Source organism: Lathyrus oleraceus, chromosome 1 (assembly GCF_024323335.1).
Source record: "Lathyrus oleraceus cultivar Zhongwan6 chromosome 1, CAAS_Psat_ZW6_1.0, whole genome shotgun sequence".
NCBI classification, from domain to species: Eukaryota; Viridiplantae; Streptophyta; class Magnoliopsida; order Fabales; family Fabaceae; genus Lathyrus; species Lathyrus oleraceus.
Genome location: NC_066579.1, coordinates 140,236,758 through 140,248,791, shown reverse-complemented (window position 1 = coordinate 140,248,791; position 12,034 = coordinate 140,236,758). Strand labels below are relative to the sequence as shown.

At 38.0% G+C, this 12,034-nt stretch overlaps 1 protein-coding gene across 1 annotated transcript; it reads right to left on the bottom strand.

Annotated features, from left to right (window-relative positions):
* Positions 1 to 8,400: 8,400 nt before the first annotated feature.
* LOC127095993 (UTP--glucose-1-phosphate uridylyltransferase 1) lies at positions 8,401 to 11,502 on the bottom strand (the record flags this gene model as incomplete). The annotated part of the gene is made up of 8 exons (XM_051034625.1): positions 8,401 to 8,408; positions 9,608 to 9,653; positions 9,800 to 9,875; positions 9,960 to 10,012; positions 10,934 to 10,966; positions 11,095 to 11,160; positions 11,249 to 11,295; positions 11,409 to 11,502. Coding segments are annotated over 8 exons (423 nt in total), but the record flags the coding sequence as incomplete, so codon positions are not given.
* Between the last annotated feature and the right edge of the window lie 532 nt (positions 11,503 to 12,034).

Here is a 12,034-nt window from a genome sequence, read left to right as displayed (position 1 = left end):
CAGATTCGAAGTGTTCAGTGATCACAAGAGTCTGAAGTATCTGTTTGATCAGAAAGAGTTAAATATGAGGCAGAGAAGGTGGTTGGAATTACTGAAGGATTTTGACTTTGAATTGGGTTATCATCCCGGTAAGGCTAATGTAGTTGCAGATGCGCTGAGTAGAAAGTCTCTACATATGTCTATGATGATGGTTCGGGAGCTTGAGTTAATTGAACAGTTCCGTGATATGAGTTTGGGTTGTGAAGTTTCCGCTGATAGTGTAAAGTTGGGTATGTTGAAGTTGACTAGTGGAATTCTGGAAGATATTCGGAATGGTCAGCAAGTTGATGTCGCTCTAGTTGATCATATTACTATGGTTAACCAGGGTAATGGTGGTAATTTTGAGATTGATGAGAATGGCATCCTGTGATTTAAAGGTAGAGTTTGTGTTCCTGAGGTGTCTGAATTGAAAAAGAGTATTCTTGAAGAGGGCCATAGGAGTGGATTGAGTATCCATCCAGGTGCAACTAAAATGTATCAAGATTTGAAGAAGTTGTTTTGGTGGGCTGGTATGAAAAGAGATGTTGCTAAGTTTGTGTATGCCTGTTTGACTTGTCAGAAGTCAAAGATTGAACATCAGAAACCGGCAGGTATGATGCAACCTTTGAAGATTCCTGAATGGAAGTGGGATAGCATTTCCATGGATTTTGTGACGGGATTGCCGAGGACGGTGAAAGGTAATGATTCTATTTGGGTGATTGTGGATCGATTGACTAAGTCGGCGCATTTCTTGCCGATGAAGATTAATCACTCTTTAGAGAAGTTGGCAGAGTTGTATATTGAGGAGATAGTGAGGCTACATGGTATTCCATCCAGTATTGTGTCTGATAGAGATCCCAGATTTACTTCTAGATTTTGGGAAAGTTTGCAGAAAGCGTTGGGGACTAAGTTGAGGTTGAGTTCAGCTTATCATCCTCAGACTGATGGTCAGACTGAAAGAACTATCCAATCCTTGGAGGATTTGTTGAGAGCTTGTGTGTTGGAGCAGAGTGGTTCTTGGGATAGTTATTTGCCGTTGGTGGAGTTTACTTATAATAATAGTTTTCATGCTAGTATCGGTATGGCTCCATATGAAGCATTGTATGGGAGGAGGTGTAGAACTCCATTGTGTTGGTATGAATCAGGTGAGAGTGTTGTACTCGGACCTGAGATTGTGCAGCAGACGACTGAAAGGGTTAGGATGATTCAGGAGAAAATGAAGATTTCTCAGAGTCGTCAGAAGAGTTATCATGATAAGAGGAGAAAGGCACTTGAGTTCCAAGAGGGAGATCATGTGTTCTTGAGAGTTACTCCGACGACAGGTGTGGGTAGAGCTTTAAAGTCTAAAAAGCTTACTCTGAGGTTTGTGGGTCCGTATCAGATTTTGAAGAGGGTTGGGGAAGTGGCGTATCGGATAGCTTTACCGCCGTCGCTTTCTAATCTGCATGATGTGTTTCATATATCTCAGTTGAGAAAATATATTGCGGATCCTTCGCATGTTGTTCAGTTGGATGATATCCAGGTGAGGGATAATTTGACCGTTGAGGTGTTGCCAATTCGGATAGATGACCGAGAAGAGAAGACCCTGAGAGGTAAGAAGATTGCTCTAGTGAAAGTTGTTTGGGGAGGTCCAGCTGGTGAGAGCTTGACTTGGGAGCGTGAAGATCAGATGAAGGAGTCGTATCCGGCTCTATTTGCTTGAGGTATGTTTTCGAGGACGAAAACTTCTAAAGTGGGGGAGAGTTGTAACACCCCGAATATTGTTAGAGTAATTTAAATATTATTTTAATATGATTATTTGAAGGTAAAAAGAATTATTAAATAATATTGGGAATTATTATTATTATTATAGATGTTATTTATTTTAATAATAATTAAATAAATAAAATAAATGGAATATGAAGAGTGGAAGGGTAAAAGTGGAATTGGATAAAAGAGGCCAAAGTGAGAACTCAGAGTTTTTCACGTGTTTTTGCCTCAGAGTCAGAGAAAGGGAGAAACGCTGAAGAGAAAGAGAAGGAAGAGGAAAAGGCCAAAGATTGCTCAGAACTTCCTTCAATCCAAAGAGGTAAGGGGTCTGAACCTTATTAAACGATAATATGCGAGCAATTTCATGATATATGTTGGATTGTTGATGAATTTTGGGGATTTTAGGGAGATTGGGAAAGTTGGGGTTTTGATGGAAATTCTCCGATCTGTGAGTTTTGTTGAGTTATATGCATTGCAATCGAAGTATGTTGTGTATATATGACTGTTAAGTGTTGATATTGGGTTGTTAGCTGTGGGGTATGAGTTATGGCGAGTAGAGAAGCAAAGCTGCGCTGGTTCCGTAGCAGATGGCTTCTGTTCGCGCGCGATTCGCGGCGCGAAGCCCAGTTCGCGGCGCGAACTGGGCAGGATTCAGAGGAGTTCTGTAACGCATCGTTCGCGGCGCGAACCCTGCTGCGCGGCGCGAACTGAAGCGAATTAATTGTTCGCGACGCGATCCTTCGTTCGCGGCGCGTCCTGGAGAAATGGAGGAGTTCGCGGCGCGTCCCTATGTTGGCGGCGCGAACTGTGCTGTGAAGCTAGTGTTGGTGAGTTTTTGAGTACGTTGAGTTGCGAGACTCTTAGTAAGTCGCTGTAATTGTATTATAAACAATTAACAGCGGTTATATGATTGTTGTTGATGATGATGAGATGTTGAATTTACGTGTTTAGTTATAAATGTGTTATGTAACGATGTGATATCGTTGCAATGTTGTTGTTGTTTTGTTGAGTTGAATGTCATGCTATTAATGATGATGATAACATGACTATATGATGCTGTTGTTGCTATGTTGATTATGATGCATGTTTGGTGTGCATGCATTCATGAAAGGCCGATGCCTAGTGATGAACGGACTGAGTTCCAGTGATGTTGTTGACTCTGGGCTTGTTGAGAGGCTTGGTTCCTTGCGGGGAACTCGGATTCTATGGTGATGAATCTGGGAGTGGTGATCCTGTAGTTGGTCACAAAATGGGTATACCGAGTCGTGTTGAGTCATGCATGGGTGTGTGCATTGCATTTGATATGTGGTTTTGTTGATGTTCATAAGTATGTTGATTATGATGATTATGATGAGCTGTGTTGGCATATGTGAAATATATTTATGTTTATATTTCTGTCGTTATATTATTATTTAATAATGTAATTCTCACCCCTTCTGCATGTGTTTATGTTCATCTATGATGAGCAATGTGCAGATAAAGAGGAGTAGCTATTGTTGAGGTTTGAAGAATAAGTGTAGAGTTATTCTACAGAGTCGAGTCAAATGCTCTGGTCATGTGACACCGGGGTTATGGGATTCGATAGATAATTGATTATTATTTAGGTTGTTTATGATGACTAATATGTTGAGATGTTTTGTTGAGATAATGTTGAAACATTATTGTGAATTGTTATATGATGAATGATAATATTTGTGTTGTTGTCCGCTGCGAAGTTTTAATAAAATAAATAATATGTAAGTATGTTGTGATGCGATAAGTGTTATGTTGTAAGAAATGTAAACTCTTCTACATGTGGTACTCTGATAATCTATTTAAATATGTCGTTTGGGTAGAAGGGTGTTACATCATCCATGGGCCTGTACAGGCGCGTGAAAAGCCCAAGAATGAATGAAAATGCATGCTGAGATCAAATGTAGTTGAATTGGACGTGCACAAGAGGTTGCACAAGCTTGCATTCCAAGTTATGATGTGAATTGCAAAAATGAGCATAAATATTAAGCTCTTCGAAACTCCCACATGGAAAATCCAAAAATGGTCATGTGAGTAATGGTTGGAAAGCTCTTGGAATAAGGAAAAAAAGTCATGTTGGGCAAAAATTCATTTGGAGTTTGGAAATTTATAAAAACTGACTGTGAAATTTTGGGTACAAAACATGTCTAGGTCCCCTTTGAATTTTTTTGCCAAAAGCAAGCAACTTCAAGCCCTTCTGTTTCAATTATGCAAGATTTAAATGGAAACACCTCCAACATCAAAGTTGTATATTTTTTTAGGATGATCAATTTAGACTCATATTTTGCATCATTTGGATTTTTCACGAGAAAGTTATGGGCACTTGAAGTTGGACATTTATCAAATTCAATGACATTGGTCCAAAGTGACCTATAATGTTTTGTATTATCACATGTGTTTCTTTTAGGATTATGAAATTTTGTCCAACATAAAATTTTAATTATACATATTAATCTTTCCAATACATTTGGTCTCACATCAAAATCATAAAAAATAAGGAAGTTAGGTCCTTGGGAAGTTGACCCAAAATTAGGGTTTTAGTCAAAATGACCTATAATGTTTTGTAATGAATGATGACCTTCCAAGTTTCAAATGGATTTTTGATGAACATGAAAGTTGTTAATATGGTTCTTAAGAACATTTTTACGCTTGGAGTTATAATTATTTGACAAACACATCACAAGTTGTGTCTCAGTGATCCTCAGTTTAGTCAGATGACTTGACTGATCAACTTCTCAAGGCCAAACTTCAAATCTTGATGAATGAATGACCGAGGATACTCACATAGGCTCATATATGCATAAAATTGTTGATCCTAAGTGTTGGCAGCAATTTTGGTAAAACAAAGAGTGTTCACAAGATGTTATGTGTGATGTCTTAAAATGGGATATCCTATGTACCTGCTGGAGTTCAAGAACATGTGCATGCAGGATTGTTTCAGAATGCCACATATAATGACAAGGCTTTTGATATTAAATGTAACTCCTGGAGCTTAAATGAAAGACATGTTCATGCAGGATTATTTCAGATGTCCTACACAATGTCATGGCATCTGATATGGTTGTACCCGCTGGAAGTTATAAAAGGAATTATTGGATTATGCAGGATTTCTCCAGGATGTCAGACCCGATGACACGACATCCTGTACACGGAACATTCAGTATGAATGTCTGGTGTTTTGTGATTGCACAATTAATGGCAATCTTTGGATGATTGAAGATATGGCTAGCTGGCGCATTCAATCATGGATTACAACCAGATTCACTTATTTTCTAAGGAGATCTAAACAGTTGTTATAAAAAGATTTGATTGGAAAATAGATTTAGGGTTTTCAAGATGTCCAAGCCCAGCTGAAAGCTTCTATAAAAAGGGACTTAGAAAACCTGTTTGACCAACAACCAAGACTGAGCGAAATATAGAGAGAGAGCTAGGGTTTATGTCTGTTTAGTCGTAAGAGTTGTAGGTCATTCAAGTCATCCATTGATGATTGAATTGGACTGATTTGTGGTTGTAATTTGTCACTCTAAAGCTGTTAAGCAAGAGTGTGTGTCTTCTTGATCAAAGATGTGAAGCAAGATCAAGAGTGTGTCTTCTTGATCAAAGTTGTGAAGCAAGATCAAGAGTGTGTCTTCTTGATTGAAACTGTGAAGCAAAATCAAGAGTGGGTAATTGAAAAGTATTTTCTTTTCTCAAGGGATTGTTGTTTAAAATCATTGGTGTGTGATTGTAGGGAAGTGAGTGAGTTCTCATATCTAAGAGTTCTTAGGTAGAAATTGCACGGGTAGAGATTAGGTGAGAAAGACTGTAACTTGTTGAAGAGTACGGAGAGTCTTTGTACTAATTCTATTATAGTGAATTTCCTTCCTGGCTTGGTAGCCCCCAGACGTAGGTGAGTTGCACCGAACTGGGTTAACAATTGCTTGTGTCTCTTGCATTACTATTCTCTATCTCTATTCTGTTTGAATCACTCAGATATTAGTGTCGTGACATTACCTTCGACATCTCATATCTGATACCAGAATTTCAATTGGTATCAGAGCAGGCATCCTGCTCTGGTTCTGGGTGAGATCTAGGGGCAATACCTTCTGGTACAATGGAGAGAGATGGAGGATCTGTTCATAGGCCACCAATTTTGGATGGTTCTAACTATGACTATTGGAAACCTCGAATGGTAGCGTTTCTAAAATCCTTGATAACAAGGCTCGGAAAGCTGTGCTAACATGATGGGTGCATCCTGTCATTGCTAAGGAAGGAGAAGCCACCACTGAGAAGAAGCCTGGAGATCAATGGTCCAAGGAGGAGGATGATCTTGCTCTTGGAAACTCTAAAGCCCTGAATGCAATATTCAATGGGGTAGACAAGAATATTTTCAGGCTGGTAAATAACTGTGAAGTGGCCAAAGATGCTTGGGATATTCTCAAGACCACTCATGAAGGCACCTCTAGGGTAAAGATGTCTAGACTTCAGCTGCTCACCTCCAAGTTTGAAAACTTAAGGATGAAAGAAGATGAAAACATTCATGAATTTCACATGAGTATCCTTGAGATTGCTAATGCTTTAGGAGCCCTGGGAGAGAAGATGACAAATGAAAAACTAGTAAGAAAAATACTTAGGTCACTCCCTAAGAGATTTGCAATGAAGGTGACTGCCATAGAAGAGTCCCAAGACATCTCCAACATGAGGGTAGATGAGCTAATTGGATCCCTCCAAACTTTTGAGATGGGATTGAATGATGGAACTGAAAAGAAAACCAAGAGCATTGCCTTCATATCCAACACAGAAGAGGAAAACAGTCAAGATATGGATAAAGAATGGGCCAATGAAGTTGCAATGCTGGGTAGACAGTTTAACAGATTGTTAAAGAAAATGGATGTAAGATCAAAGGCAAATGTCAAGAACATCTCATCTGACATCAGCAATGGAAGAAGAGTAAGGCCAGAGGAGAAGCCCAAAGAAGGAAAAGAAGTAAAGTGATATGAATGTGATGGGTATGGACACATTAGAACAGAGTGTGGAACCTACCTCAAGAAGCAGAAGATGAGTCTTGCTGCCACCTGGTCAGATGAGAGTGATACAGAGGAGGCTGCAAATCTTGGGATTGCTTTGACAGGAAGATGGGGATCTGATGAAGACTCAAGTGATGGTGAAGTAACCTTTGAGGAATTGGCCTCTACCTACAGAGAGTTGTTTCATAAAAGTGTAGAGCTGAGCAAGCAGGTTTTAAACCAGAAGAAAGAAATAACTCAACTTGAAAATGAGAAGGTAGAATACTTGGAAACCATCTCCAAATTGAAAACAGAAGTTGTGGGCCTGAAGGACAAGCTAGATGAAAGTCAACAAGTTGAGAGCCAGAAGATAGAACAACTGAAAAGGCAGATCAGGTGGAAACCATCTTCAAGCTAAAAACTGAAGTCATGCTCCTAAACTCAAAACTAGAAGAGACAACCAAGTATGTAAGGATGCTAAACAATGGATCTGACTCCTTAGACAAGATTCTCCAATCTGGACTAATCACAGGAGCCAAATCTGGAATAGGATACCATAAATCTAAGGCTGAAAGTAGTTACACTGGTTGCAAACCTCAAGCCAAACCTAAATGCAGCCAGAGTAAAAGCAAACCTGTGATGTCATATCATATGTCACAACATCAGAAGAGAAGACAGCAGAAAGGGAAACACCAAAGATGGAGATGCCATTACTGTGGGAAATTTGGTCACCTGAAGCCCTTCTTTTATAAGCTGTATGGTTATCCTAGCCCTGTTCATCAACAGACTCACTATCAACCCAGACCCAAACAGCACAGGCCTATCAACAAGAAGCATTGGGTTCCTAAGACTGATGTTACAAGTCTAACAGCTCTCAAACAAGAGTGGTATTTTGATAGTGGATGCTCTAGACACATGACTGGAAACTCAGACTTGATAACTGATCTTCACCCTCATGACTTAAGCTATGTAACCTTTGGTGATGAAGCAAAAGGTGAAATAAAGGGGATAGGCAAGCTTGAGTGTCCTGGAGCTTCTAAACTGGACAACATTCTACTGGTCAAGGGCTTGACTTCAAATCTAATAAGCATCAGTCAGCTAGGGGATCAAGGTCTGAATATCATCTTCACTAAAATTGAATGTATGATTGTTAACAAAGACAGTGAAGTAATTATGAAAGGAATCAGGACCAAAAACAACTGCTACATGTGGAGCTCTCAAATGGATGACCCCTCTAAGATGAGTACAGTTGCAAGAAGAACCTTCAAGGGAAAGGAAAAATGTCAGACAAGGATGCTAAGACCTAACCTCAAGGAAGAGAAGGTCATGATGGCCCAAACACCTGAACATATGACTGGTGGTATGAAGTCTGAAGATAGTGAGAGCTTTGCTGGAACTGAGACACAAGGGACTATGTGTGCAAAGAAAATTGAGAAGATATCAGATGAAAGCAACAATGTTGAACCAGGTTGGATGAAATTACTGATAATTATATACAATGTCACACTCGATGCTATGACATTGTATTATGACAACCTGTATGGTACACCTATGTCCAAAGACCATATTCAGCACAGCTGGACCAAGTACATTATTTGCTTTCATCACTCATGTAGAAAATATGTGGAAAACAAACTCATAGTTCTACAACATGAAATGCAACTAACCAACAGGACTGCAAGGGACTTGTATGATGTCCAACTGAAATATGAAAAGGGAAAGTTAGGGGCTTGGTTTCTTGAGAAAATATGGAAATTAATGTGGAGTGGAAAAGGTAACAAAAATATTGTCTGCCCAATGAAAAGAAAAAGCCACATTAATAATGAATCATTTCATAGTATTGGAAATAGTATTTATTTCATTTGCACGCTCTGCCTGAACACAATTCTTTCCATCGTCATCAAACTACTCAGAGAACCTCTTCTAGGGCAAAGAAAGTTTTCTCAAAAGTTCAACAACATATCTCAACATCCATCAACATCTAGCTCAAAACCCTTTCATACTCACTACGCCAAATAAGGGAAAAGAGGGCGCTTTTTTTGGCCTATAACAGCGCTTTAAAGCGCCCTCTAATCTGGCGCTGGCATAGGTAAAGACAGCGCTTTTTTTCCTGGTGAAAGCGCTCTCTAAAGTGGCTCTTTAAGCCCTTTAAGGGCCACTTTAGAGGGCGCTTTTTAAAGAAAGCGCCCTCTAAAGTGGAAACTTTTAAGGGTTTAGAGGGCGCTTTTACTGGAAAGCGCCCTCTAAAGTGGAAATTTAAAGGGTTTAGAGGGCGCTTATTTTGGAAAGCGCCCTCTAAAGTGGGTAGTTATTTAATTTTTTTTTTTAAAAAGCGCTATATTTTTTTATTTATTTTAGACAACCTGTATATTGAAGCAGTACACCTAAAACTGTATAATTTGAAGCCCTTTTTCACACATTGCATTCAATAAGCCTTATATACAACAATCCATACATATACAACAATCCACTGATATATAATCGTTTAACTTCTAAAGATTCTAAATATACAACCAATTCATAACTTAAAAAGAAATAAAACTAAGTAGCAAAAGCATCTCTGAGATGTATGTTTTTTTTGCTAGCCGCAGTCTTCTTAGCAACAACCTCTTTTTGTTCAATATCAATAGCATGAACCTAAAATATCATAAAATTAGTTAGGTGAAGTATAAGATCAAGAATTAACATTTTCTATGCATAAATATCATATAATTGTGTTTATACCTTTTTTTTTATGCAACTAACTCGATTTGCTGCGTAATCCCCTTATATAATCATGGGTCTTTAAACTCTTTAACTTGAGATCTTTCATAGACACAAGTCTTCTAATATCTGAAGAGTACCCTTCTGGAACTTTAACTTCAGATCAACTTTTACTCCATCAACTTCCTAAATTCACAAATTTTGTCAGCAATTTAGATCTTAATGTCAAAGAGTCGGGCGACTAGCCAACGCTATAGCAACCCTATAAAAGAAAATAAAACAAACGGAAAAGATGAGTTATTGCCTGTCTATTGAAAATGACCGATATTAACCTTAGGATTGGGAATAATCTCCATCTTCAGAGCATCAGCCTCAACAAGCCTTTTAATTGCTTTTAAGTTCACCCATCTGTAAATCATATGTTGTCAATAGTAAGCATGCCAAATGTGAATATAATCTATAACAATCAGGGAGCAAACCAACAAAACTTACAAGTTATTTGTATTGAAAATTTTGAACTTCTCTATCGACTTAAATTCACTGACCTGCAAGAAAACAGGCATTGATTGATCAAGCTAAAAAATTCTCAACATCTTTGCCAATAACTTGCTATCATAATTTACAAGAATGTTACAGCTACCATAAATTATGATCAAATATGAGAATATCATGGTCAAAAAAGTGTTGCACACTTTTATCAAGTGAGCATCAATTTGAGGATGGTAAACTGAGAGGAAATGGAGAGGGTAGGGTAGATTTTGTTAACAATATTATGATAAAGATCCACTTTATTACTTCTTATGGTAACAAATAAACCCCAAAAAAATTGCAAATATGTGTTTGAACATCATATCACTCACTTCCCAGTTGTCACTCTAAATCCTAATTAAGGAGTCATCATTAATGTCAACGGTGGATAAAACTTTAAAATAGAATATTGACAGTTCATGATTATAGTTCATAAGATGTCGCCAAGTCTCGTTCAATTCAATAGGCTTTTTGTTTTCTCAATATAGGAGCTATTATCAAAACAAGAGCTGACAGTGTAAAAGGGTTTAGTGAATAAATGATGCTTCATAACTCTCCATAGTTCCTTATGTTGAATATATGATTTCCGACCTTCAAAATTTCCATGAAATAAATAGTGTTATTTTATTCAAAATGATAGCAGTGAGTCTTTTAACTTTCCTGATCTATTATTAATAACTGGTTTTGCCTAGCCATGAGCTTTACGGTCAAACAAGTATTTAACAACTTGTTAGCACCAATTCAACTTAAAGGTCCTTGACAGCCAACCAAATATAGCTATTTAAAAGCAGACGAGTCATTTCCTTCTTAGTCATAAAAACCCGCATAGTTAACCAAGATCCTTATGCTTTATAATTTACAAAAACAATTACCTAGTGCCTACACTTGGGAAAGGGAGATGATCTAAGAAAGAATACAAGACAGATTTAGTGGCTTACATGTTCATCTGGGACTTGGGCAATTTCCAGGAGCTGCATTAAACAATCAAAGATAATGTCACTTAGCATCAATACCTTAAGATTCTAATTGATCATAAGTTTACTGACTTAATCAAATAAATTTTGGTTGAGAAGAAATGAATTGAGCAACAGATACATGCCTGAACCCTTCCTTCATAAGAAATAAGAGTGCCACCCTTCACATCAGCCAATGTCTTGGGAGTCACCTGTATTACAAGCACCAAGAAAAAAAATCAATATTATGTAGGTCTAAATCTAAATGGAAGTTTCTTGATAACAACTATCTTTATTTACCTCCATACAGTATTCATTCTTGTTCTGGATCAAATGATTTAAGATTTCTTGATTAACCAGTCAAGGATACCGCTGTACTTGAGATACCCTTTGCATGTATAAATAAAAAACAAGCAATACAACCAAAATGTAATAGAAAATAAAACATAAGGAAGGATACTCAAATCAACTAGGGCACCCAAGTTATCTGAATTGGCAACGAACACATACTCCTTACCCTGTAAGAGAGTAAAAAAAGAAAAGATAGTGATGCATTAATTATAAAAGACCCATTTGAAGATTAGAAAAATACCTATGGTGTCAAAATCAAACAGCTAATAACGAATTAATAGAAGGAGGAAACGTCGTAGATCTAACAGAGGTGAAAGGAGAACGCCTTAGAAGTAGCGAAAATCGTAGCAGTGAGAACCCTAACGTGAAAAAGAACGAAAATAACAGAGAGTGAAATAACAAAACGCGCAGTATGTTATAATTTTAATGTTTACTAAAGGGGACCTTAGAGGGCGCTTGTGAAAAAAAAGCGCCTTCTAAAGGGGGCCTACGAGGGCGCTTATAAAAGCGCTCTCTAAGGCTTTCCAAAAGCGCTTTATAAACTGGAAATGCACATGGACTTATAGAGCGCTTTTTTAAAAGCGCCCTCTAAGGGTAACCTTAGAGGGCGCTTTCTAAAAAGCGCCCTGTATTGTTGTCCCTCTATCTCCTCCTTATTTTTTCTCTTCACCTTAGAGGGTGCTTTATTACAAAAGCGCCCTCTAAAGTGCGCTGTCTATTCCAGTTGTTCGCTCC